The sequence below is a fragment of the Hydra viridissima genome, unplaced genomic scaffold (assembly GCF_058129835.1).
Source record: "Hydra viridissima isolate aposymbiotic clone 2 unplaced genomic scaffold, HvirCarnegie_v1 scaffold_1, whole genome shotgun sequence".
NCBI lineage: Eukaryota > Metazoa > Cnidaria > Hydrozoa > Anthoathecata > Hydridae > Hydra > Hydra viridissima.
Window position 1 is genome coordinate 30701346 of NW_028324300.1, and position 26635 is coordinate 30727980.

Genomic DNA, 26635 nt, shown 5'->3' on the forward strand with positions numbered 1-26635 from the left:
AAACGTCAAAATCTGGGCCAAATGTGGCCAAAATCTAGAGTTTCACCGACTCCTCTTAAATCCTTTGTTCATTTTTTGCTGTATCCTATCAGGCTGAGCAAAAAATGGCCAAGGGCATCAAGGAATTCGGTGAAAAATACCGAAATTGGCGACAAATGCACAGAAATGCTTACAATTTGCTAGTAATGTCAATTCTGTGATTATTTCGTCAAATTGGAGTCTTTCACCGAGATTTCTTTGAGCCTATGGACATTTTCTGTTGTAACCTATCAAGCTGAGCACGAAAATGACAAAGACAATCAACAGAGAGGCTGGCAAGTACCGGATTTGGCGACAAAACCCCGTTTTTGGCTCAATTTCCATACAAAACATCGAAGTTTGGGGCAAATGTGGCCAAATTCGAGGCTTTCACCAACTCCTCTTGGATCCCTTTGCCATATTTTGTTGTATTCTGTCAGGCTGAGCAAAAAAATGCCCAAGGGCATCAACCAATTCAGTGGTAAGTACTAAATTTTGCGACAAATGCACAGAAATGCTTAGAATTTGCTTGTAATGTCAGTTCTGTGATTATTTCGTCAATTTGGAGCTTTTCACCGAGATTTCTTGGAGCCTTTGGACATTTTCTGTTGTAACCTATCAGGCTGAGCACGAAAATGACAAAGACAATCAACAGAGAGGCTGGCAAGTACCGGATTTGGCGACAAAACCCCGTTTTTGGCTCAATTTCCATACAAAACGTCGAAATTTGGGCCAAATGTGACCAAATTCGAGGCTTTCACGAACTCCTCTTGGATCCCTTGGCCATACTTTGTTGTATTCTGTCAGGCTAAGCACGAAAATGACTACCCAATAAAATACAATTGAGGCTCCTGACAATGAAGTCAAATCTGAACTTACAGTTGCTGAATGTTTATGGCTAAACCAGGTGAAGATTATTATGTTAGAATTCCTTAGGAATCAACTCTCCAAAAACATTCAACCACGATATGATTACCTGGAGCTCATCCGACTGACACTAATCACACTGTTTGAAAATGATGATATAATTCAATCCATCTTGCCAGGTGGTTAGCAAAAGGAAAATACTAACTGAATATCTATTTGTTCTGTAGAAAATTCAAACTTACGGCATATGAACTACAGGGTCTTCGTCATATCTGTCTTTTCATTATTACCATTTATGTGAAAATCTGATTTTAAGCTTCAAGCAGTTCTGATGCTCCATACATTTTGATAACCTTTGATGACCTTTGTCTACTCCAGAATTTTGAGTCTTATGGTAATATTGACAAACAGATAGCAGACATTGCAATTTAGAAAATTAGAGGACATTTATGGTATTTAAGCGAAGATTTAATTGGACTTGCATTATTTTCTGAATTTGTCCCAAGTAGTGAGAAAGAGACTGTGGTTGCTGCTCTAAAGATACCAATGAAAACTTATCTCAGAAGAGTTGATTCAAAATTAGTTGCACACTTTCAGGAAAAGACTCTGTCGGATTTTATCACTCAAAGATCAATGAATCTGTTCGCTGTGCTTAAAGTTAATCCAATTTTTCTTACTTTTAATCCAGCTGCATGGGTTTCTCTCCTGCCTATCTCACTGCCAAGCAAAAAATACCAAGCATGAGAGTCACCAATGACTGTGCTGATATTGAATTGCTTGAAAATCACAGTAAAATTTATGTATCAATTCGGCATTTTGACTTCGACTTGCTTAGAGTATCAATCCATGACCAAATATTTTTTTTGGGTTGAGATCTGGTGATCTAGGGCACCAAAGCAACAAACTGAATTTTTTTGCGCTAAACCATTTACTATATGCTGCATAAGTTGGAGCCCCATCTTGCTGGAAGAGCGGTTTTTCAAAAACTTTTTTCTAAATATTTGGCTATCCACCTTTTCTTTTCATCTCTAGCTGCTTTCTAAAATTTCAAATTTAAATTACCATTGAAATTTTAGTTAAAGAATTATATAAATGTGTTATGATTGTTGTTGTAATTGATTACATAGTTTATTTTTTATCAAATCACTAATTATCTAATTGCTGCGTTTTTCTTAGATTCTCTTTTCAAAAATGAAGATGAGGAACAGAAAAAGCCTCCTGTTCCTAAACACGATGAAAATAATATTTTAGTCTCTAAACCGAATAAAGATTTCGTCAATAGAAATGCAGTAGGAAACATTTTATCTATTCCGAAAAAACCGACATCTAAATTTGTGGATACAAAAGGAGGCGCAACACATACGTTAGAACTATCTGGATTAATCCTTGTATATTTGAAAAAAAAAGATTATGGAAAATTGCCAAATTACTTAACACAAAGAAAAGAAGAATTATCGGACTTGCAAAGTGAATATGACTATTTTCTTCAAGAATCTATTAATCATGGTACAATAAAATGTGTTTCCGCAACTGAAAGGTCTGTTGGTTAACACAGGTTACATTCATTAAGAGATGTTAAACAATTCAAAGTCCATTGAAGTTGTTAATATTGCTTTACAACTCTACCAAATGTAAATCTATTATTTTGTTCTAATTTTTTTTAGGAAGAATATAATTGCTGGTTTAAAATTAAACTGGGAGGAGATTCATCATCAATACCAAGGGCTCTCAGTCGTTACGGATACTGCTCCAAAAAAGAATCGTAAAGAATGCATGGAAGCCGAAATGAATCAACTGGAAAAAGATATTGAATTGCTTGAAAGTCACAGTAAAATTTATATATCAAATTCGGCATTTTGACTTCGACTTGCTTAGAATTGCTTTAAATTGTGTAGCATATACTTATATTTTTATTGTAGAAAAGTATTTTTGAAATTGCAATATATATTTTTTTTACAGGGTCTAATACCTATGTGCCTACACAAATCCTTATTTGTAATTTCTTAACAAACCATTTTTTCTTGCTCTAGCGACTACATTTTTATTTTAATATTACTTTCTTTAGCGGCAAACTAATTTATCCAATCAAATTTAACTATGAAAAAATTAATTAACACAAGATCAGCTTGAAATAAACAATAATTTATTGATTAAATGAATATTAACAAACGTAAAATCTTTAAGCATGAGATTTTGAATTTTGTCCTGCTTCAGTTTTAATTATCCAGACGAGACTTCTATAAAAGGAGAGTTCTGGGACAAAACCATTTTTCATCTCCGTTATGAACTTTTTTGATAATCGCGGGGGTTGAAAATGTTTTGTGATAAAAATGATTTTTTGTATAATCGCGGGGTTGAAAAATTTTTTTTGTGATAATAATTTCTGACGAGAGTGAGGGGTGGCGAAGATGACGATGACGGGAAAACGTTTTTTCATGACGTGATAAACACGCGTAATGAAAAAAAAGCTTTAATTTTTGTAAAGGTGTTTAAATCTTGCGCGAAAAATTTCTTTTTTTCTTTGTTCTTGTTTTTGTTCTTGTTCTTGTTCGAGAATTGATTTGTACCTTTCAATTTCGCGCCATCCTACTCCTTTGCTCCTTAAATATTCAATGGGGTCAAGTGTTTTTATGCTTTTATTTTTTCCGTCCTCATTTCGCAATATTCTAGTTTTTTTGTTCATTTTATTATGCCAAGAAAATTATTTAACTCAAAAAATTTTTTTAAAAAGGATTCTTGAGAATGAGGAGTTTGGTACGAGAACCAATCAAGATAGGATGGGTACATATTTTCTGTCTCTTTTGAAGTATAATCCATCTTTGAGTGAGCTTCCTGTGACCCATGGTGTTAAAAACAGTCCGTCTCCTTTGTATGTGGCAATTTTCATCCCTTTTCCATTGCTTTTGAGGTACGCAATACCATTTCCAACAATTTTTTCGATCAAAGTGGGTGCAAGAGCTCCCAATAAAGGTAAAAGAAAAGGAAGAAATCCTCCTTCTGATCTTATTCCATTTCCTAAAATTTTGTCGATCATATTGGATCCAAGAGAAGAGGCAACCCCGCAAAAAGCGGCCTTACCAAAAACTGGGACGGCTTTAGCTGCAACCCTTCCCAATAAAGGTAAAAGAGCACCAAGAAATCCTCCTTCTACTTTTTAAGTGTTTGAATTGGATCCAATCTTGATGTTTTCTGGTGAGTAGCTGATTTTATTTGCGGTAACGTAGCTTGCGCTTTGAGACGCATAATTTTTGATTGTGTTTGAGACGGTTTTTTGCAAATAATTGTTGATGTCGATAATGTCGTAGCTTCCTTCTGGAATGACGACGTTTTCCCGATTTGCACCGTTGGTCATGCTGTGCCGGAAAGAATTGTTTTTGCTGGTGATGTTTGGAAAGCTGTTGTACGTCTCAAGACCGAGAAAAGCCATCTCATATTTTTTTCCTTTTTCAAAAACGATTTTGTCCAAAAATTCTTTTATTATTATGTTTGATGTTCCATCCACATCGATGATTATGCCTGACATTTTTTTAATGGGTGAAAAAATTTTTTAAATGGCTTCTTTTGGAAAATAAAAATCCGCTTCGATATTTTCCATCGTATTTTTTTGACGACAAATCGATAACGGCAAATCCGTGAGGTTCAGACCAGCAATGTCTGCAAAATTTTTTGAACTCTTCTTCTTTCATGTCGCTCGAAACGTGGTCTCGATAGATGTGGTCAATATTTTTTGAGTCTTGAGGAAACAGGCAAATAAAATTGGTGTTTTCTCGGATGGTTTGTCGGGGTAGCATGAAATAATTTTGAGCGAGGTAAAAGCAGTCCACGTTGGAGTGCCTTCCTCGAATGTAATATTTTTCCCACTTGTTTTGTTTGGTCAATTGCAAATCGTCAAAGATCATTAAATTGTTTTTTGTTGAATCGAGATCTTCAGGTTCAGGCACATCGTCAGCCGTTTCAAAAAATTGGCACTCCATGTCCTCGGTTTCGGAATAATTTTTTGAAAGGTCGTTGATGACGCATTCAGGGTTTAGGTTTAATCTTTCCATTTCGTTTTGTACCTTGAACAAATCGAGGAAAATCTTAATTGGCAAATTTTTCTCGAACGAGCTTTTCAGTTTTTTGTACTCGGGTTGGAAAAGAGATTTGCCAAAGACCTGTAAGTGGTTATAATCCAACCATCCAGGCTTGAGCAGTAAATTGAGAAGCAAGGTTGTTTTTCCGCAACCGGACTTTCAAACGATGATCCCACGAATGCTTCTTGGTAAAAGCTCGATATTGTTCCTTTTGTTTTTTCCAATACTCCATGACAAATCGGTTACGTCCATTTTTTTAATATAAAAATAATTATTTAAAATAACAAAAATGTACTGCGTCAAATGTAAAAGGAAAACAGAAACGATCCATTTGAGAAACGAGAGGACAAAAAACAACAGAAACATGATCAAAGGGACTTGCGACTCTTGTGGAACGACCAAATGCACGTTTGCTTCTTCAACGGCAAAAGGGGGTGACTTGGTCAAATCGATCAACAATTTTTCAAAAAAAATAAAGCTTCCGTGGGCAAAATTTCCAGGAGAAATGCATATTCCAGGAATGAATTTTGCAGGATCTGGCACAAACCTGGACAAAAGGCTCATATCCACCGACATGTACCAAGAGTTGAGCAAACCGGTGGACCGAGTGGACAATGCAGCGTATCACCACGATTTAGCCTATAAATATTTAAACGACGTTCAAAGCAGAAATTTGGCAGATCAAATGATGCTTGAAGAAATGAACTCCATTCCAAACCCCACTCAAAAAGAAATAAACGAAAGAAAGTTTATCGCACCCATCATCAAAGCCAAAGCCAAATTCGGATTGGGTGTCTCTGAAAAAAAAAAAAAAATTTTTTTTCAAGTTTAAAATGGACGGATCAGCTTGCAGAGGAGCTTCACAAACCGGTCATTCGCAATTTTAAAAAAAAAAAAGTGTTCGTGAACGGCATTGATGAAATATGGGCTGTCGATTTTGTTGACATGCAATCGTTTTCAAAGTTCAACAAGGGCGTAAAATATTTGCTCATGGTGATTGACGTGTTTTCAAAGTATGGATGGATTGTTCCTTTAAAAAGCAAAACGGGTCTTGATGTGGCTGAAGCGTTGAAAAAAATCTTTGAAAAAAGAAAGTGTGCCAAAATGTGGGTTGACAAAGGAAAAGAATTTTACAACAAACAAGTGAAAGCGCTAGGAGTGCAGTTGTATTCTACTGAAAACGAGGAAAAAAGTTGTATCGTTGAGCGATGGAACAGAACGATGAAAGAAAAAATGTTCAAACTATTTTCAGCTAACAACACCAATAAATACATACGTTTTGGACGAAATGGTGAAAAATTACAGCAACACAAAGCACTCCTCCATCAAAATAACTCTAGTTGAAGCCAGCGATGAGAAGAATAAAAATAAGGTCTGGATGAACCTGAATGGAAAAATGCAAACAGAAAGACCAGAACCAAAATTTTCAATGGGTGACAAAGTGAGGATCACAAAAAAGAAGACCAATTTTGAAAAAGGGTACACGCCGAGATGGACCGAGGAGGTTTTTAGTGTGTCAAAAGTTCAGCGAACGGATCCACTCACGTACAAGGTTACCGACGTCAACGATGAAGACATTCAAGGAACTTTTTACGAGCAGGAGATGCAAAAGACGGATCAGAGCATATTTAGAATTGAAAAAATAATTCTCAGAACAAAAAGCAAATCATTGGTCAAATAGAAAGGATATCCAGACTCGTTCAACTCATGGGTGGACAATAAAGAATTGATTCGTTTGAAAAAATGATATTAAAAAATTTTCTTTTCTTTTTAAAAAGATGAATTTTGTTACGATTGAAAATTTTGACGACAGCAAGCTATCGGTTGGAGAGATTTATTCCGCAACCAAACCAATTCAGTACCAAAAGATTCCGCTTTTTTATGAGTACCCCTCTGGAAAAGGCCCTTTTATTTTAAGAACCCCCGTTTTGTTTTCTCTGGGTGTGTTTGAGAACTGCAGTTTTGAAACAAACGAGCTGGAGGGATATTCCATGTCCTTTCTTGGTTTCAACGAACAAAACGGAATGAACGAAAAAGAAAAAAAGTTTATCGAGGTGACTGAAAAAATATCAAAATTTCTTCGCGAAAAAGTCAAGGAAATGATTCCCACTTTGAAAAAAGGAGGAAAAACGAAAAAAATAACGACAGAGGATCTGTCCATTTTTAAAAACAAATCCGATAATCCACATGCAGCGCCCATTTTTTTCGGAAAATTGTTTACAAAGAAAAGCGAAAAAAACATTGAGGTTTCTTCTTTGTTTTCAAAAAGGAGAACAAAAAGATGGTAAAAACAGATCCTTTGGGATATGTCCGACAAAAGTGCTACGCCGTTGCCTTTTTGAAAATTGAAGGAGTTTTTGTTGGAGCACAGATCGAGTCCATTCAGGTTAGGATTCCCGAAGCGGTCATTGCAAAAAATGCGCCTTCAGTTCAAAGCATCATGGGTGACGATTTGGATTTGGGGGAAATGGAATCTGACGAAGAAATGTAAAAAACACGTAGAAATGTGAAAAAACACGAAGAAAAAAAAAAGAAAATAAAATGAGTTAAAAAAATTTTCTTTTCATATAAAAAAGATGACGATTAAAAACGAATGTACGTTATTGCGCGAGGCATCGGAAATTGCTAGACTTGACGCTGCCAAATTTTTGTTGCAAAACGGAGTTGATGTAAATGCGCCAAACGATGAACAATGTACGATGTTGCACACAGCCTCTTATCACGGTGATGTAAAAGTAGTCTAATTTTTGTTGCAAAACGGAGCTGACGTTAACGCGAAAGATGAAGAAAAAAGGACGCCGTTGCTATTGGCATCTCAAAACGGTCGTTTTAAAGTTGTTCAATTGCTCTTGCAAAACGGAGCTGACGTTAACACGAAAGATGAAGAAAAATGGACGCCGTTGCATTTGGCATCTTATTTTGATCATGACAAAGTGGTTCAATTGTTGTTGCAACGCGGAGCTGACGTTAACGCAAAAAATGACAAAAAAGTGACGTCTTTACATCTGGCCTCTCGAAGCGGTCATTGCGAAATTGTCTTGTTGTTGCTGGAAAAAGGAGCCGACGTTAATCCGCGAGATGAAGAAAAAAGGACGCCGTTGCATTTGGCATCTTATTTTGATCATGACAAAGTGGTTCAATTGTTGTTGCAAAATGGAGCCGACGTCAACGCGCAAGATGACGAAAAAATGTGAAAAACACGAAGAAAAAAAATGAAAATAAAATGAGTTAAAACATCTTTTCATATAAAAAAATGCATACCCCTCACAAGTTTTTTAAAAACGTTTCCTCGGCAGAAAAACACGTCGATTCGAGTTTGGAGATCTCGAAAATGTATTTGGGACACATGGATGAGAGGATAAAAGAGTTGGAGCGATTCAAAGAGTCGGATCGAACCAAAAATTTAGAAAATTTGGTGGAAAGAATCAAAGAGCTGGAAAATTTGGTGGAGACAATAAAAAACCTGCAAAAAAAGATATCGCAAAATATTATTGTGGCAAAAAAAGATTTGGATCATCCAAATTGTTTTAACATAAACGGTCATCATGAGATTTTTGCCCAAAAAGACATAAAATTTGTTGCTCTTTCTCTCACGACAATATCGTTGCCCGTTGGATTGAGTTTTGACAAAGGAATTGCTGTCGTCACTTTGATGAAAAAAATCAGCGATCAATTGAACTTTTACAAAAACGATGCCATTTTTTCAGAGTCTGTGGACGATATCATTTTGGATGTTAACAACAACAGCATCCATGACGTCATAGTCAAAAAAGGCGAAATGCTTTGCAAAATAAATCACATCGATTCGAATTAAAAAAATCTGTCTTTGTAAAAAAGATGGAGATAATAAAAACTGAAAAAATTTATCCAGTTCTTCCAACGGCATCAACCGATCCAGTTCTTTTAACAGCACTAACCGATCCAGTTCTTCCAACGGCTCCAGTGGATGAAGGAGGACACATTTACCGTCTTCAAAAAATAAGCGAGATCCAAAAAGAAATGGAGGATGAAAAAGTGAAAAGAATGGCTTTGAGCAAAAAGTACCAACGAGTGGCAAAAATAATTCGTTTCGTAGACGATAGGTTGCAAACGGTGTGCATTGGTTTGAGGATTACAGGTATTTCACTTGTGTCAACCGTCGTTGCCACCCCAGTTTCTATTGCGTGCGAGGGGATTGCGGTTGGAATGGGTGCTTTGTCCATTTTTGGAAACCATCAAAACAAAAAAATGATGATAAAGGCTGAAAAGCACGAAAAAATAAAGGTTCTTTCCGAGTCAAAATTGAACACGATTAGCGATCACATTTCAAAATCGCTCAAGGACGGGTTTGTGAGCAATTCCGAATGCGAACTAATACTCAGCGAGCTTCAAAAATTTAAAACCATGACAGGAGAAATACGAACAAAAGCAAAAAGCAGCATTGACGAATTGAAAAGAGTCACTGATCCAAAAAGGAAAAGAAGAAGCCATTCAAGCATTGACGAATTGGTCAAAGAGTCACTGATCCAAAAAAGAAAAGAAGAAGCCATTCAACATTTAACAACCTTTACAAAAAAGGAAAATGAACGCAAACGCAAACGCAAACGCAAACTCGTTTTTGTTTAAGTTTTTTTTCTCAGTATTTCAAAAAATGGAGTTCTTTAAAATACATGACCCAAAAAAGAGGGATGAGATCGTAAAAAATTATATGGCCAACAGGGAGAAGCTTTACAATTAGACCCTCAACGCGAACATTTAAGATGCAAATTATCAGACTGACTTGACCAAGTTTTTTAAGCCGCTCATCGAAAGCAACGAAAAAGTGAAAAACGAGATAAAGAGCATCGCATACAAAGAGGTTGGAAACACTCCACTGTCTTTTTCTTACCCAGAAAGCGAGACGTCTTTTGAAAGTTTAAAAAGTGCTGAAAAAACGTTTGAAAAAATAAATGTTGGAGAAATCGCATCTTATTATTTGTCGCATTATGCGATGGAAAGAGAAATGTGTGACAGAGTGTTTGGAATCCACGCAAAAGATGTAAATCCCGGAAAAAAAGATTTTAAAATGTTCATTGGAAAAAAACAAATTAGCATTGATGAAAACGACATCATTATTGATGGAGAAAAGTACAATGGGACAATAGGTCTTTGGGAGCTGATTTCAAGATCCATGCCTGATATAAAAAAGGTAACAGATGAGGACATGAAAAATTATGAAAAAATACTGGTCGAAACGCATGCAATGGAGAGAGAAGGGAAACCAACCGTACCAAAAGCTTCGAGAAGCGAAAAGTGGATGAATATTGTTTCAAAAATTTGGGAAAAAAATTACACAAAAACGAGGGGAAAAAAAGGCCATGGAGTCATTCTTCCGAGCGATCCGAATGCTCTTGTGCAACGACTTAGTTTTAGCATCGCCGCTGGTCATGCTGGAAATATTACATCGAGAAACGAAGCTGTAGCCATTTGTGACGAGCTTTTGAGGCAGGGGGAAATAAACAAAGAGGAATACCGATCGATTCAAAAATACATCGAGTCGTGAAACACGATGGCGAATTAAAAAAAATATTTTCTCATTTTTAAAATGCTCATTGTGAACAACAGAAGATATATAAAAAAGAACGTCGTCGTCGTCGTCGGGATTGTAGACACGTTTAAAAATTTTTTGAGGAGAATGATAGCTTCAAACGCATCAAAGTCATCTCTTCATTTATTGAGGAAAGCAGCAGCAAGATAAATTGGAAGAGAAGCGATCACCACCGCCAGATCTGCCGGAAAAGAATTGGCCTCTTCAGCCATATCAACCGCCAGAGACGTTGCCATCGATAAAGGAAAAAAAGCGATTGAAAAAGTTTACGCCAAGACGGGAACGGTCAATCCAAACCAATTGACCAGCACGATTTTGAACGAAGCGGCAAAGCAATATGAATCTATTAATCCGATGGAAGAGATGCATAAAAAAATGTTTGGTTCGTCCATTCAAGTAAAAAAGAAAATGACAAAAAAGAACGCGGGTAGAATCCAAGATCTGGTCAAAATGGGGAGCTGGCTTTTGATTGCGTGATTTTTTGACGAATCAAAAATGACATAAAATTTTTTTTTCTCATTTTAAAAAATAATAAACAGCGACAGATTAATAATTGACGAAAAGCCTGTCTACAACAAAGGCATTGAAAAAGTTGATTTTTTCGAGTACCTTCCAACAAATCTCGATTTAAATTCTTCAGGATCAATCGTTTTTGAGATTGATTGCCAGTCTGTGCAAACAGTTCCGTCTGATGCTTACATCCTCGTCGAAGGGGTTCTGAAAAAAGCGGACGAAACCCTTTACGCGGCAGCAGACAACATTGCTCTGGTGAACAACGCCATGATGTATTTGTTCATTGACGCCACTTACGAATTATCAGGGCAGCAAGTGGAAAGAGTCATGTACCCAGGTCAGGGAACAACCATGCTTGGATTGGTGAAATATCCTTTCGGTTTTCAGATTACCGATGGTTTGAAGCAAATGTGGTACAAAGACACTTCAGCAGCAACTGGAAACGCAGGGTTCAATGTCAGACGAGACCACTTGTTTGCAGACACCACATCCATTGGAGCATTTTCTTTTAAGGTACCTTTAAAACACATTTTTGCTTTTTGCGAAACTTACGAAAAAGCCGTTTACGGATTCAGACATACGATCACCTTTACAAAAAAAGAATACAATGACGCCATTTACAGAGCCGGAACTGTTACCACAGGAATGATCGACCTTAAAAAATTCCGACTTTTCATGCCTAGAATTGAAACGAGTATTTTGAAAAAAAACGAGTTATTGAATTTTATGGCGGCGAAAAGTGCCGTTAAAGTACCTTACAAAGCAAACAAAGTCGAAAGGCAAGCCATTCCAGCTGGTCTCACAGAATTCACCTGGAACCTTGGAAGGATCACGGACAAAAGCGTTCCGCAATTTATTTTGTTCGGTCTTCAGACAAACAAAGGTTCCAGTCAAACCGCAAATCCAGCCGTATTTGATCATTGTGATATCAGCAATTTTTTTCGCTACCGTCATGGTATAAAATATTCAAATTACAATTATGACTTGAATTTTGGAGAAAAGAAAATGTTTATGGCTTATGCAGATGCGTTCTCTTTTGACGAAAAATATTACGGCACAAACGAGCTTGTTTGTCAATCCGGTTTGTCTCTGCTTGAATATATAAAATTGTATCCCTTGTTTGTGATCGACATCACCAAGCAAAAAGAAAGAGTTGTTTCGAAACGGCTGAATTGGTTTTGAACCTAAAATTCCGAACGGCTGTGCCAGACAGCACCGTTATTTTTGCAGTGATCATTTCCGACAAAGAGCTTAATTTTGTTTCAGACGGGACAAACATGAACGTTGTTTATTAGATCAAAAAGACCGTCATGAGATTCATGACAAAAAAATGATTTAAAAAATTTTTTTCTTTTTAAAAATAAAACATGAGATTAACCAAAAATTATCTGAAAAATTTGCTGAGAGAAAATGGTGTCACAAAAACCTCAAACAATTTGTTGACCTTGATGATGATTGCGGTTGAGAACAATCTCGTAAGCAAAGATTCGCTTTTGGAAGGTGCAAAAGAATGCAAGTCGGTGGGTCGACCGAAAAAAGAAATAAAAACGCAAATGGAAAAGATGAAAAAACCGATTGACCCAAAATACGAGAGGCTTGTTTCAATTCGAAAAAAACCTGTGTATGTGAAAACGACCAACATCGAAACCGGGGAGGTTGTTGAATACGGATCCCTTTACAAAGCGATGAAAAAGACGGGGCATGGCTGGAGATATTTGGAGCGCCGAGATGGAAAAGTGGAAAATGGAATAAGGATTGACATTTTAGGTTCAGAAAAACTCGAAAACAGAAAAAAAACTCCAAGCCCGAAAAAATGAAAAAAAAATCCAAGTCCGAAAAAAATTTTTTCAATTCTCGGAAAAAAAAAGAATTGAAAAAATTCTCGGAAAAAAAGAAAAAAAATTTTTTCTTGGCATAATAAAAATGGAAAACAGAATGCGAAAAATCAGCAAGCCCGAAAAAATCGGAAAAACCAAAAAAATTGATTTTGAGTAAAATAATTTTCTTGGCAATAAAAAAATGGAAAGTAAAACTGTCAAAGAATTGCGAGAAATCGCCAAAGCTCAAAAATTGAAAAATTATTCAAAGATGCGAAAGGCTGATCTCGTTGAAGCAATAAAAAACGCGAGACCGGTTCCTACTCCGCGTCCTGATCCAAGTTCGATAGCCCCGCGTCAAATTGTTCAAAAGCCTGCCATCGCTCAAAAGCCTATCATCCTCCGAAACCATCAATAATTCCTCCAAGACCTATCACGTGGAAACCAGCTCTTCCTCAAAAACCAGCCCATTTGCAAAATCCTGCCGTAGCGACTGTTCCAGAGCCGTCACGTTATATCGTTGACGCTCCTGTTCCAGATTCGACTCCTGCGATGACTCCTGGAATTTTTTCAAGGTTTACGGCGGCTGTGAAAAATGTGGTTGTCAACAGTTTCAACAGCTTGCTTGAGTTCGTTGATCCGTACGTTCCAGAGCCTGTAAAAAAAAGATTGAAAAATAATAAAAGAGAACTAAAGAAAAGAATCGTGTCGCTTCGATCGCTCGTGTTCAGAAAACCTCAAATTGATTTTCATTTGACCGATCACGCGCTGAGGCATGTTGCAAAACAATTTTCGCATCAAGTCAAAGGAAACCAAAAGGATACTTCTGCTTTTTTAGATTTGGCGAAAGACAGAGCGATAAAAATTCTTCAAGAGAATAAAAACAAAAAAGCGAGCCTTGTTTTGACTATCGATATGGAGAGCGTTAGTCTTACTACAGGAGAGGAGGTGCATCGAATTGTACCTTTTTTGTCAAAGGCTGGGATTATTTTTGAGTTGACGGACTTGGAAGATTTTTACGAAAAAGCAAAAGATGAGATCCTGGAAAACATGGAAAAATACAACAAAATGGGCTCGAATTGCACAGTGTCCGCCATCTTGAAAATGGACATCAATTTAATTGACTACAGACCCATCGGTGGTTGGTCGTATATCCCTCTCGACAACTTTTTGGCAAGCAAAAAAGCAATCATCAACATGGAGAACGAAGACAATGAATGCTTCAAGTGGTCTGTCACCAGGGCGTTGAACATGAAAGAGAAACATGGAGAAAGGATTGACAAAGACTTGATTAAAAAATCAAAAAAAAATAGATTGGGAGGGGATTGATTTTCCGACCAAACTCGATCAAATCAAAAAATTTGAAAAAAATAATCCAGAAATAAGCGTCAACGTTTTCGGGTACGAAAATAAATCCATACACCCTTTGCAAATATCGAAATGCTTGAACAGAAAGCATGAAATAGATTTGCTGCTTGTTTCAGACGGAAAAAAAAATCATTATTGTCTGATAAAAAATCTGAGTCGACTCATTTCATCCCAAGCATCCAACAGAAACGGAAAAAAAATATTTTTGCAGAAATTGCTTGCAGGGGATGAAAAGCGAGGAGGATCTTTCAAAACATTCAACCTATTGCAGAGAGTACAGCGCGACACGAATGGATCTTCCTCCAAAAAATTCGTTCATGAAATTTGAGCACATAGAAAGGTCGATGAGGGTTCCATTCGTTGTTTACGCGGATTTTGAAAGTTTTATCAAACCGATGGACTCGTGCGAACAAAATCCAGACCAGTCGTACACCAAAAAGTTTCAAAGGCACGTTCCGAGCTCCTTTGCCTTTCACATAAAATGTTTTGACGAAACCATTTATAACAGTGGACCCACAATATCCGTGTCGGAAAGCGAGGATGACAACATTGGCGAATTTTTTGTCTGCGAGTTGGAAAAAGAAATAAAAGAAGTATATGGAAGGATCGAAAGAAAAAATATGGTCTTCACAAAGGACGATGAAAATAGTTTCAAATCCGCGACGGTTTGTCACATTTGCGAAGAAAAAATTCTCGATACAAAAAAGGTTCGCGATCACTGTCATTTTACTGGAAAATATCGAGGAGCGGCTCACAACGAATGCAACCTAAAATACAAAACGCCAAAATTCATTCCTGTCGTTTTTCACAATCTGTCAGGATACGACTGTCATTTGTTTATCAAAAAATTGGGTGGAGAAATAACCTGCATCCCATGCAACGAGGAAAAAAACATCAGCTTCTCGAAAAAAATCACGGTAGGAGAGTAAATTGGGAAAGACGGAAAACCCAAAAAAAAAAAAATTGAATTGAGGTTCATTGACAGTTTTAAATTCCTTTCCTTCGGTTTGGATGCTTCGTCAAAAAATTTACAGCCAGAATAGTTCAAAAACCTCGCAAAATATTTTAAAGGAGAAAAATTCGATTTGCTTCGTAAAAAAGGAGTGTATCCTTACGATTGGGTGGATGGATTTGATAGGTTTCATGAAACGCAATTGCCTCCAAAAGAAGCGTTTTTCTCAAAACTCAGACACGAGGAAATAAGCGATGAAAATTACGCGCATGCGCAAACGGTTTGGAACGTTTTTCAATGCAAAACGTTCAGAGATTATCACGATTTGTACAACGTGTCGGACGTTTTGATTCTGGCGGACGTCTTTGAAAATTTCAGGGACGTTTGCATTAAAAATTACAAGCTCGACCCAGCCTGGTATTACACGTCTCCCGGGTTGGCTTGGGACGCTTGTTTGAAACTGACAAAAATAAAATTGGAATTGTTGAGCGACCCCGACATGCTTCGAATGATCCAAAAAGGAGCCCGTGGAGGGATCAGCATGATCTCCAACCGGCATGGAAAATTGAACAACAAATACATGGACGACTCGTACGATCCAAGCCAACCATCAAAATTCATTCAATACTTGGACGCCAACAACCTGTACGGATGGGCTATGTGCAAACCTCTTCCCACTCACGGTTTCGAATGGATGGCAGAAGACGAACTGTCCGATTGGAGATCGGTTCCTTGCATTTTGGAGGTTGATTTGGATTATCCTGAAAACCTTCACGATGAACACAACGATTATCCGTTGGCCCCCGAGAGAATGAAAATTGGAAAAGTGGATAAGCTCGTTCCAAATTTAAACGACAAAAAAAATTATATCCTTCCATGCGAAAACCTGAAATTGTACGAACGATTGGGAATGAAAATTTCAAAGGTACACAGAGGTATAAAACAGCGTGAATGGATGAAACCGTACATTGACCTCAACACCGAATTGAGAACAAAAGCTACCAGCGAGTTTGAGAAGGAATTTTTCAAGCTGATGAACAATTCGGTGTTTGGAAAAACAATGGAGAACATTGAAAAAAGAGTGGACGTGAGACTGGTAACAGAAAAGAAAAAGGCAATAAAATTATCGGCGAAACCAAACTACGACCGGCACACGATTTTCGACGAAAACTTGATTGCCGTTCACATGAAAAGGACAAAAATTTTTTACAACAAACCAATTTATTTGGGTATGTCCATTTTGGATTTGATTAAAACCTTAATGTTCGAGTTCCACTACGATTACATCAGAAAAAAATATCCAAGCATAGCAAAGCTGTTGATGACAGACACCGACTCGCTGGTTTACGAAATAGAAACGGACGATTTTTACAAAGACATTTCCGACGATGTGGAAAAAAAATTCGACACGAGCGATTTTAGCAAAAGCCATCCAGCCATTCAAAGCGTTTTCACTTACTCGGACGGACCTGGTGTTCTAAGAAGGTTATGGTTGGTTCTTAGTGGAAACTTTCCTGGAAATGTTTTCATTCTAATATTTACAGATGGCGAGATTAACGTTGGAAATTATGCAGAAACCACGGAAGGAATAGGAGTGGACAACACTGGACTTGCTTGCGACTTGCTTTTTTCTCCCATCGGCGGACCTTTTTACGCCAATTCTTTGCAAGGATGTAAAGTTTTAAGCAACACTTCGTTGGGAGGATATTTTACTCTTGACATGCCGTTCAGGACAAATGTCAGCATCCAATTGGTCAACAAAAATACCTCTACAATCACTTACTGGATTCAACCGTTCATTTCCACTCTTGCTTCCATTCCTGCCTCCATCTCTCTTTTCAAACTTTACTGCAAGACCTTCAGATATTTAAACACCACTTACGGAAACGAATATGTTTTGCTTGACACAAATGGAAAAAGAAATGGAGTTTTTCTAAAATACATCAGGATGCACATCATCGGCGCTTCTGGAATCTGGTGGAAATCGAGAGTCAGAATGTACGACGGCAATTTACCTCCTGGAAACGGAACCGTTCTCAGTCCTTGGACACCTTATAATACAAACAATTATACTACTTTTTCTGGATATGACGGTAACAGCAAATGCATCTTTTCCTCGTCTGGATTGGAAGATTTTTATTTGTCTTCTTGGAACGGATCAAACGTATCCTCGTTCAACAACACATCGACTGGACTGCTGTTACAATCAAGCTCAACCATAGGCTCCACCACCACCATTTCCTTTTACAGAAATTTTGCAAATGCAGACTCCATGCTCAGCGTCGCAGCCGGAAGAAGGCTTGTCGTCACTCTCAACTCCGGCGACGCACAAGTCGGTCAATCCGGAAGCTTTAACCTTCTTCTCGGACAAGCCTATTATTACGCCTAATTCTCAAGATTTAAACACCATTACAAAAATTAAAGCTTTTTTTTTCATTACGCGTGTTTATCACGTCATGAAAAAACGTTTTCCCGTCATCGTCATTGTCATCTTCGCCACCCCTCACCCTCGTCAGAAATTTTTATCACAAAAAAAATTTTTCAACCCCGCGATTATACAAAAAATCATTTTTATCACAAAACATTTTCAACCCCGCGATTATCAAAAAAATTCATAACGGAGATGAAAAATGGTTTTGTCCCAGAACTCTCCTTTTATAGTAGTGACGAGGCCTGAACCTCTTGCAGATGTTCTTGATATACTCGATGGAGAGGTCATCCAATGATTTCCTTACGGATTGACAAAGATCATTCAGGTTAGGATGTTGCATGTAGCAACCCCCAACTAGAACTTGAGCCCATATGCTAAAGTCCAAAGGATTCAAATCTGGTGAGCTAGGGGACCACAAGTCTTTATCCCAGAATTCTTGTCTCTCGTAGCTAGTTTTGGACTGAGTTTGCTTTATGATAAGGGATCCATCTTGCATCAGAATATAATTTTGGTTGTCCCCAAAGTTGGTCTGAATACAAGGAATTAGAGTCATTATAGCAGAAAGAAATCTATAAAACTTTATCTACCATCAGAGTTTAAAAGTATTAAAACAGTATAGAAATTGTATGCAAAAAAGGAACCCAATTTTTATAATCAACTTTAATTTAGGTTTTGGTTCTCCTAAATCAGATACATGTTCATTTTGTGAAATAATTCAAAACCAAATAAAGGTTGAAAATAATTTAGAAAGGAAGAACAGCTTTTTTACTTATTTAATTGTTCGTAGAGCAATGCATTCTATGATATTTTAAAGGAGCAGAGAGATGATTTAAAAATTATTTGCTTTGACCATCAACAAAATCAAGTCATTCCTAAAGTTTCAGATCAGCAAGCTTATTACAGTAGACAACTATATATATACAACTTTTGTGTTGTAGAAAAAAAAACAAAAACGGATCATTAAATCAAGATAATCTCACCATCTATACTTGGAATGAGAATAATTTCAAAAAGAATAGTTCTTCCTGTTCCAGTGCAGTATTTGACAAGCTCTGCAATACAAGTATGGATAGCATAGATACTGTTCGTTTAGTTTCTGATGCATCTGGTGGTCAAAATAAAAATATTGCTTTAATTTTTATGGCAGGCTTCTGGCTGTTAAGACATGCACCGATATTAGTAAAAACAATTGAACTTTTGTTTCCTGTTCAAGGGCATACATTTTTGCCTTGTGACCGTGCATTTGGAATTTTAGTAAAAAAGCTTAAAAAGATTGAACTAATATATTCCTCAGAAGAGTACTATAATGTTTACAGTACACAGGGAGAACTGAAAATTGCAGAAAGAGACTGAAGTGTGTTAGATTTTAAATCAGTATCTCTAAGAGTTTTTAAAAAACCATTGCCAATCAAAGTTCAGGAAAATAAACGCTTTTTTATCACAAGAGAATCACTTAAAGATATTAAAGTTCAAGGAGAACCAAATTTCAAATTTTTTCTAAACAGTCCTCAGATTATATCAAAGAAAGGGCGTGGCTGTTTTTCTTACCCATCTTAGATTCAGAGAGGAGTCCAAGTTTCAGATGCTAAAAAAAAAGATATCAAAAGTGTAATTCTTGTGCATGCTGGAGTGAACTGGGAGCAGGATAATCGTTTTAATTTTTTAAAAAGTATTGTTATTGATTCTTTAATAGAAGAACGCCTAGAAGATGAGGAAGATACTATATGCAGTTGTCTTGATGAAAATGCTGTAAGCAGACATGCTTAAGTTTTTGTTGTATTTCAAATTTTGTTTTTTTGTTGATCAGTTTCTTAATAAAAAACTTACAATATTTTATTTTTCCCTTTGTCCTATACTTCCTTTTCCGTTATTTTATATATAGTATAATAATAAAAAACCTATAATTCGCGCAATTTAAATAAATCAAAATATTTCAATACTTTCTTATGAACTAACAAGCCATGTGAACTTAACCAAACATTTTCAAAATTATCTAAGTCCAACTGACATTATCAAAACAAGCTAAGCCCATATTTCAAAAAGGTTTATTTCGAGATCCTGTAGAGTTGCATTTTTTTTATGCACGTGTTTTTATAGTGTCTATTTAATGAAAAAAAATTAAGAAACACAATTTATTTTGGAGCGCTAATTAGGCGTGGGCCTGTTTTCCTTCGATTTCTCAAAATTAATTTACTCGGACTTAGAGCGTTTAGCAGATGGGCTCCTCAAATGATAGAATCAGAAAATAACTTTACACAAGAATTATTTAAGGCAATAATTCTTTATGAACAACTGAAAAAAGATTCTCTAATAATAACATTGCTCTTAATTAGGAACAATATTCTTAACTGAAGGAGAATCTCTAGATTTGGAAGTAACTAGACAAGAATTCGCAGTTCCCGCAGCTCTACTTCTTAAATAAATACAACATTCGTACGCTTTTTAGCTAGAATTGCAAAAGCCGTATAACTCAAATTTATTATGTTAAATGTTGTCTACAGACCAACTATGCCATCTCGGACCACTTAGAAAGGGTACTGAGCCTAAATCATCGAAAATCCGGTTCCATTTAATCAAGATATTATTTCCTATTGGTGAATTCCACCCTATTTTTAACTGACAAATCGGGATGAACTCGTTCACCAAATGAAATGGAATAAAATTAAATCAAAATTAACATTAATTCAAGATCTTAAACGAGCTTTAAAAAACATTAGAGTAAGTGTAGCTTTAGAAAGTTGTACTAGTTATACCAATCGCTTATATCGTATGTCAAAAAGTAATGGAGACTATTTACATTAAATAAATCATGTCGTTTTGTAGAGAATTTAATAGTAAAATTTTTAAAAAAAAATCACTTTTCTAGCTAAAAAAATAACAAAGTTAGAATAAAAATGCTACCTATGCCATTTATCTTGGGCCACCCGTTATTTTACTTTTTCATTCTTTCCTTTTTTTTTTGCGAAATTCGAACTTTGAGCGGTTGAAATAGGAAAAGTGTAGTAGATTATCCTAATTTGAGCCTAAATAAGTCTTCCGACATCTAGGGGGGATTAGTCAATCGCCTATAATGCAAAAAAGACTGAAGATCGACCCTGGTGTATATTTATCCTGATATTCTTATTTTTTCACTTTTCATTACCCCAAGCATAGATTACATCCTGAATTTTGACTCTAACAAATCAGGTAATAACTTACTTGAGCTTAGAAAATAAAAATTTACAGATTAACATAAGATAGTAAAATATTTTCTTTCTAAAACAAAATAAAGTTAAAGATTGTCTTTTAAACTGCATAAAAATTAGGTTTACTGGCCCTGCTATTAGTCTGATCCACCATGTGCTTTGCGTAACCTTGTATATTGCCTTTGTCAACTTCTAAAAGTTTTGCAAGGTATTTTCTAAATATTAACAATGGAGAAGCTGAACAGAAGAATGAAATTTAGCAAAACCTTATTGTGAGATTCAACACAAGTATTTAAAGTGATCAATTATTGGGAAAAAAAAGATTAATTAGTATTTAACATTGTCATTTCTTACTTTGGCTATGAAACTATCTGCTTAATAATATAATCTCATTCACATATATCACGTTTTGAAGAGTGCTCGATATTTATATTTCATTGTCCTATGAGAAACAAGGATTAAAAAATTGTCAGTATTAATCCAGCACCTTGAATTATACACAACTTAATATAGTTATCATACAATGAAAAAAAAAATTAAATGGAATTCAAGGAAGCAATTTAAAAAATTTCCCTCTAATATTTGTATAGGTTTTATTTAGACCCACCACCAATTAAAACTTCAAATTGATTAAAGGCAAATAATTGATGAAAAACATATGAAGGGCTCAGTGGAAAAAGTACTCAAGTCACAAAATTAATGTTTTGAGAAAATTTAGTTTGATCAGAGATATAACACTTCAAAACAAAGATTTAAAATGACTGATCAAGGTGAAGGGCTTAGTGAAAAAAGTACTAAAGTCACAAAGTAAATGTTTTGAGAAAATCTACTTTGATCAGCCATTTTAAATCCTTGTTTTGAAGTGTTATATCTCTGATCAAACTAAATTTTCTCAAAACATTAATTTTGTGACTTAAGTACTTTTTCCACTGAGCCCTTCATATGTACGTATGTATGTATGTATGTATGTATATATGTATGTATGTATGTATGTATGTATGTATGTATGTATGTATGTATGTATGTATGTATGTATGTATGTATGTATGTATGTATGTATGTATGTATGTATGTATGTATGTATGTATGTATGTATGTATGTATGTATGTATGTATGTATGTATGTATGTATGTATGTATGTATGTATGTATGTATGTATGTATGTATGTATGTATGTATGTATGTATGTATGTATGTATGTATGTATGTATGTATGTATGTATGTATGTATGTATGTATGTATGTATGTATGTATGTATGTATGTATGTATGTATGTATGTATGTATGTATGTATGTATGTATGTATGTATGTATGTATGTATGTATGTATGTACTTGCAAGTATTTATATTTTTAACGTCTTAAGCTATACTGGGTTAATATATACCAAGTATATTACACAGAAAACGAATCATAAAAATTAGAAAAGATTAAGTGAAACATTTAATTCAGTTTCAAGTATAAGCCAAAAACAAAAAGATAAACACAGCAACAAGACAAATGGTTTGATATATTTTCATGCAAAACTTTCAAAATAGAAAACGATTATTGTATTGCTTGAAACAGCTAGTAAATATTTAAAAATCTAAAGTTTCATAGGCCAGTTTAAATCTCTTAAACACAGGTCAACAAATAATCAAACAAGCAAAAAAGATTGGCTTTATAAGATTTTTTTTCTCGTTTGATATCTTTATTTACTGATCTTTGTATATATTTTTTTTTTACCACGGCAGAAGAGACTAATTTCCCATAGTTATTACCTCTACCAGATTTCAACATTTGTTATTTGATTACAATCTGATGTTGTCAAGTAAAAATGTAAATTTGATCACATGGTTTTACATAAAAAAAAAAAAAACACTTGAAAAACGCTGATCGACTTAATATCTCAAAGTGTCGTTAACGATATTCGCTCCTTTTCGTCGTTTTAGGGGCGACGCCGGAAGTTCATAAAAATCGTCGGATTTTCTAATCGTTTCACAAATCACAAGTTTTACAAATGGGTAATAACAATTATCAAAGTGTACTAGACTGAACATTACTGAAAAGGTTGTGCTTAGAGCTCAATATTATTTATTTTTAAAGATATTCTCCTTTTTCAGAAAATACAAAATCCGTCATAACCCATATCGTCGTAAAAAACCAACATTTTAATTTTTAACAGCTTTTGCCTAGTAACTTTCATTTTATTGAATTATTCGCCAAAAAAAAATATGCTTAAAAGAAATGTTTAGTGGTGCAACCGAACACTGACTAGAGTCAGACATGCCACACTTGTCCAAAATTGGAAATAACTACTCCGAAGCTTCCCGAAAAAACCCTTTGGAGCGGAGTATCTACATATGTTCCTGATTAGAAAAATGAAAAAAATGAAATCCTTCATGACCGTCCGAGCGAGAAATTTTAATTTTTTTTTTCAAAATTTGATGAAAAAATCAGTTCTTAAGTATTAGTGGCACATCCCTAATAAAATATTGAACCAAATTTCGGGAAAAGGCATTTTAATGACATATTCATGTTTTCATTCGTGGAATGCACAACTCAAAAATGCCAAACTCAGCAAAAAATCATGAAGACTGTCGGAAGTCAGTTTGTCTCCTCTGTATGAAAAAATGTTCTAGGGAGCTAACAAGTTTTCTTAAAGACCAAGTCAAGAGTCTGATTTCTCAGGATGTTGACTTTTGTGACACACGAGTCCCACTTGGAATGTGTGATTCTTGCAGACTGCTTCTGAGGAGAAAGAAAAATGGTGAGAATGTCTCTGTCCCTCCCATTTTTGATTTCTCATCTGTCATCCCTAGGCCTGAGACAAGAGGACAGCAGTGTGATTGCATCATTTGCAAAATTGGACACCTGAAAGCATTGCAAAAGCACCCATTTGAAATGCCACAACAGCCTTTACCATCCCAAGACCAAAGAAGATGTTCTGATTGCCTCTCCTTAATTGGAAGAGGAGTACCTCATCAATGCAATCAGTTCACATTCAGGCATAACATAAAGATGTTGGCATCAAAAGATTCCAAAGTCAGTGAACAGATTGCTTCAGCAGTCATTTCATCTAAAGAGGCTTCTCCTCATGGAACCCTAAGAATAGCACAAAGTGGTGGTGGGCGACCTTTGCCAATTACTCCAGGTAACAGTAACTTGCAAATCTTTTATCTGATAGTAATTAAAACTTTGTCATTGTCTTTGTCTTTTACAAAAGAAAAAACCTTTAACAAATAAAATTTGCAGTTCAAATCTAAACTTTACTTTCCATAAAGAAAACTTGGTTGTTTATGTGAAAAATTTGCTCCTACTCATAGCAATGTTTTTAATACAGGTGCAGCAAGCGCAAAAAGACTCTTTGGTGATGAAGTAGTTCTTAAAGCCCAAGACCTTGCAAACATTCAGACAAACACAGGGCTGTCTAATGCAAGCGTCAAAAAATTGGCCTCAACATTGAACCATGTTGCACAAGCCAGAGTTGTTGAACCTCAATTCCGGGCAAAATTCCATCAAATAGGTACACAACTATCTGAACATTTCACTCACACAAACATAACTGTGACACATGAAAAGTCTCAGACAAAGAAACAAATTGTGGTTCACTGCAAGAATCTCTCTGAACTTCTCAATGATGTCTTGCTCAAAAGACAAGTGTATAAAGAGCACATAGTCAAGCTTGGAATTGACGGTGGTGGTGGTTTCCTCAAGGTTAGCCTTGGGATTCAAGAAGATGAATTGATTTCTCAAGTTCAAGCTCCACCAGACAAGAAGACACTTACATCTTTTGCAGCAAAAGACAGTGGTGTGAAATCTCAACTTCTTGTTGCTGTAGCAGAGGATGTACCAGAAAACTATGAGAATTTGAGAACAATACTATCTCTCATCTTCTCTGAGCGAGTTGACTTTCTTCTTTCAAGTGACCTGAAGGTGGCAAACCTTGTGTGTGGGCTTCAGTCACATGCCAGCTCACACCCTTGCACATGGTGTGACATTGACCACAATAGGTTATCACAGAATGGTAACTTTCGAACCTTTGGATCCATCAGAAGATCTTATGCCTCATTTAAAGCAGCTGGTTTAGACATGAAAAAGGCTAAACAATTTCAGAATGTGGTGCATGAGCCCCTCTTGGATTTTTCTGACAATGCACTTGTTCTTGACATCATACCAGCAATGGAGCTACATCTCCTTCTCGGTGTAGTGAACCATCTGTTCAAGGCACTAAAGGACTCCTGGCCTGAGGCTGAAGAATGGCCTAAAGCTCTTCATATCAAAGAACAGCCTTTTCACGGAGGGCAGTTTGCTGGGAATGAATGCCGCAAACTCCTCAAAAATGTTGACCTTCTTCAAAGACAAGCAGAGAATTGTTCAGCTTTTCATGTTTTTCCATTCATCGACACTTTGAGAAAGTTTGATGCAGTTGTGAATGCCTGCTTTGGAAATCATCTGGATTCAAACTACTCAAAGAAAATTGACCAATTTCAACTGGCTTTCCTCTCCTTGCCAAAAGTAAGTGTGAGTCCAAAAGTCCACACTGTCTTCTTTCATGTCAAGGATTTCATTGATCGTCACAAAAAGTCTCTTGGACCATTCAGCGAACAGACAACAGAAGCCCTTCATCACAGTTTCCCAACCCACTGGGAGAGATACAAAAGGCCTCTGGGTCATCCAGACTATCCAGAAAAGTTGCTGAGTTGCATAGTAGATTTCAACAGCAAGCGTCTTTAATGCAAAGTTATCAAGAAAACATCGTCTCTTTGTTTCAGTTTATGTTTTAGTTTTTCAAAAAAGCTTGACTAACTAACATTAAAGCTGCCCCCAACTCAATTTTTTAAAGAGTACATTGTTTTCTCACATTGTTTTCTCACATTATTTCTTTGTTATGTGTTCATAGAATAAAAAGAATAAAAGCAATCTACAGTGGACAATTGTTAAATCATTTTTAAAAAAATCAAAATTAAACTTGCTAAACAATCATTTTACTTTTGATTTTGAAGTTTTTTAAACATTTTAGTGACTTACCCATGCATCAGGGATCTGTTATGTAGTGTAGATCAATGTTTAGTGAATAAAAAATGTGTTTTCTTTTGATTGCAAAAAAATATTTTTTGTCGCAATTTCTTACATTTTAAAACTAAAATTTCTCGCTCGGACGGTCATGAAGGATTTCATTTTTTTCATTTTTCTAATCAGGAACATATGTAGATACTTCGCTTCAAAGGGTTTTTTCGGGAAGCTTCGGAGTAATTATTTCCCATTTTGGACAAGTGTGATGCCTTAAGTCACCCGGCAGCGTAATTAATTAATTCCGCAGAAAATAAAAAAGAAGACAAAGTTACTCCGAACAATACTCTGGACAATCTGTATATGCTTAAATTAGCATTTTTAAAATTATTAACGTCTAAATCAGTGCTGGCCATACTTTTTGGCACGAAAGCCGCATTCAAATACTTACGTGAACCAAAGAGCCGCATTAAATACTTCGTTAAGAAAATTTTTCTGCATTCTTTTTTTTAAGATATTTTGCCTTACAAAAAAATTAGAAACTGGTGGCAAAATAAGTGCTGTAAAATACACCATAAAGTTAAACTTAAATTTTTATGAAAAGAAATAAATCTTTTTAAAGAACTTTTTCTAAAAAACCTTTTGTGTACAAATTTTATGCTTACTAGTAGTTTTTATGTCTAAATTTTAAAAAAAAGTTTTTCAAAGGCAAAAACTTTACTTTGAATGTAAGCTTGTTTAGAATTTCAAATTATCTTGAGTGTTTCGAAAAACTCATTTCAATCAAGTTAAATAAAAATCTGATTCCCTTTAACTCTTACATAAGAAAAACTAGTTATAGAATTGTTTTAA

At 35.7% G+C, this 26635-nt stretch overlaps 3 protein-coding genes across 3 annotated transcripts; all 3 read left to right on the forward strand.

Moving 5' to 3' along the window:
• Positions 1-104: 104 nt before the first annotated feature.
• Positions 105-3075, forward strand: LOC149894455 (enkurin-like). Its single transcript, XM_090078310.1, has 4 exons — positions 105-182; positions 1318-1581; positions 2013-2422; positions 2550-3075. The coding sequence occupies exons 1-4, from the start codon at positions 105-107 to the stop codon at positions 2743-2745; spliced, it is 948 nt and encodes a 315-aa protein (XP_089934436.1). The 3' UTR covers positions 2746-3075.
• A 4164-nt stretch (positions 3076-7239) lies between these two features.
• Positions 7240-8152, forward strand: LOC149894456 (uncharacterized). The gene is made up of 2 exons (XM_090078323.1): positions 7240-7445; positions 7705-8152. Exons 1-2 carry the CDS (start codon positions 7240-7242, stop codon positions 8150-8152), a joined length of 654 nt encoding a protein of 217 aa, XP_089934449.1.
• Positions 8153-23195: 15043 nt separating this feature from the next.
• Positions 23196-25977, forward strand: LOC149894457 (uncharacterized). Its single transcript, XM_090075007.1, has 2 exons — positions 23196-23924; positions 24114-25977. The coding sequence occupies exons 1-2, from the start codon at positions 23324-23326 to the stop codon at positions 25505-25507; spliced, it is 1995 nt and encodes a 664-aa protein (XP_089931133.1). The 5' UTR covers positions 23196-23323; the 3' UTR covers positions 25508-25977.
• The last annotated feature ends 658 nt before the right edge of the window (positions 25978-26635 follow it).

Excerpts from the sequence above, each read along its gene's own strand:
- LOC149894455 (XM_090078310.1), top strand. The coding sequence starts at position 105 with ATGGCCAAGGGCATCAAGGAATTCGGTGAAAAATACCGAAATTGGCGA. Across the intron at positions 1,582-2,012 it reads CTTTTAATCCAGCTGCATGG|TTTATTTTTTATCAAATCAC; the intron begins GTTTCTCTCCTG and ends TTGATTACATAG. Across the intron at positions 2,423-2,549 it reads TGTGTTTCCGCAACTGAAAG|GAAGAATATAATTGCTGGTT; the intron begins GTCTGTTGGTTA and ends AATTTTTTTTAG.
- LOC149894456 (XM_090078323.1), top strand. The coding sequence starts at position 7,240 with ATGGTAAAAACAGATCCTTTGGGATATGTCCGACAAAAGTGCTACGCC. Across the intron at positions 7,446-7,704 it reads ATGGAATCTGACGAAGAAAT|TTTGTTGCAAAACGGAGCTG; the intron begins GTAAAAAACACG and ends AGTAGTCTAATT.
- LOC149894457 (XM_090075007.1), top strand. The coding sequence starts at position 23,324 with ATGCACAACTCAAAAATGCCAAACTCAGCAAAAAATCATGAAGACTGT. Across the intron at positions 23,925-24,113 it reads ACCTTTGCCAATTACTCCAG|GTGCAGCAAGCGCAAAAAGA; the intron begins GTAACAGTAACT and ends TTTTTAATACAG.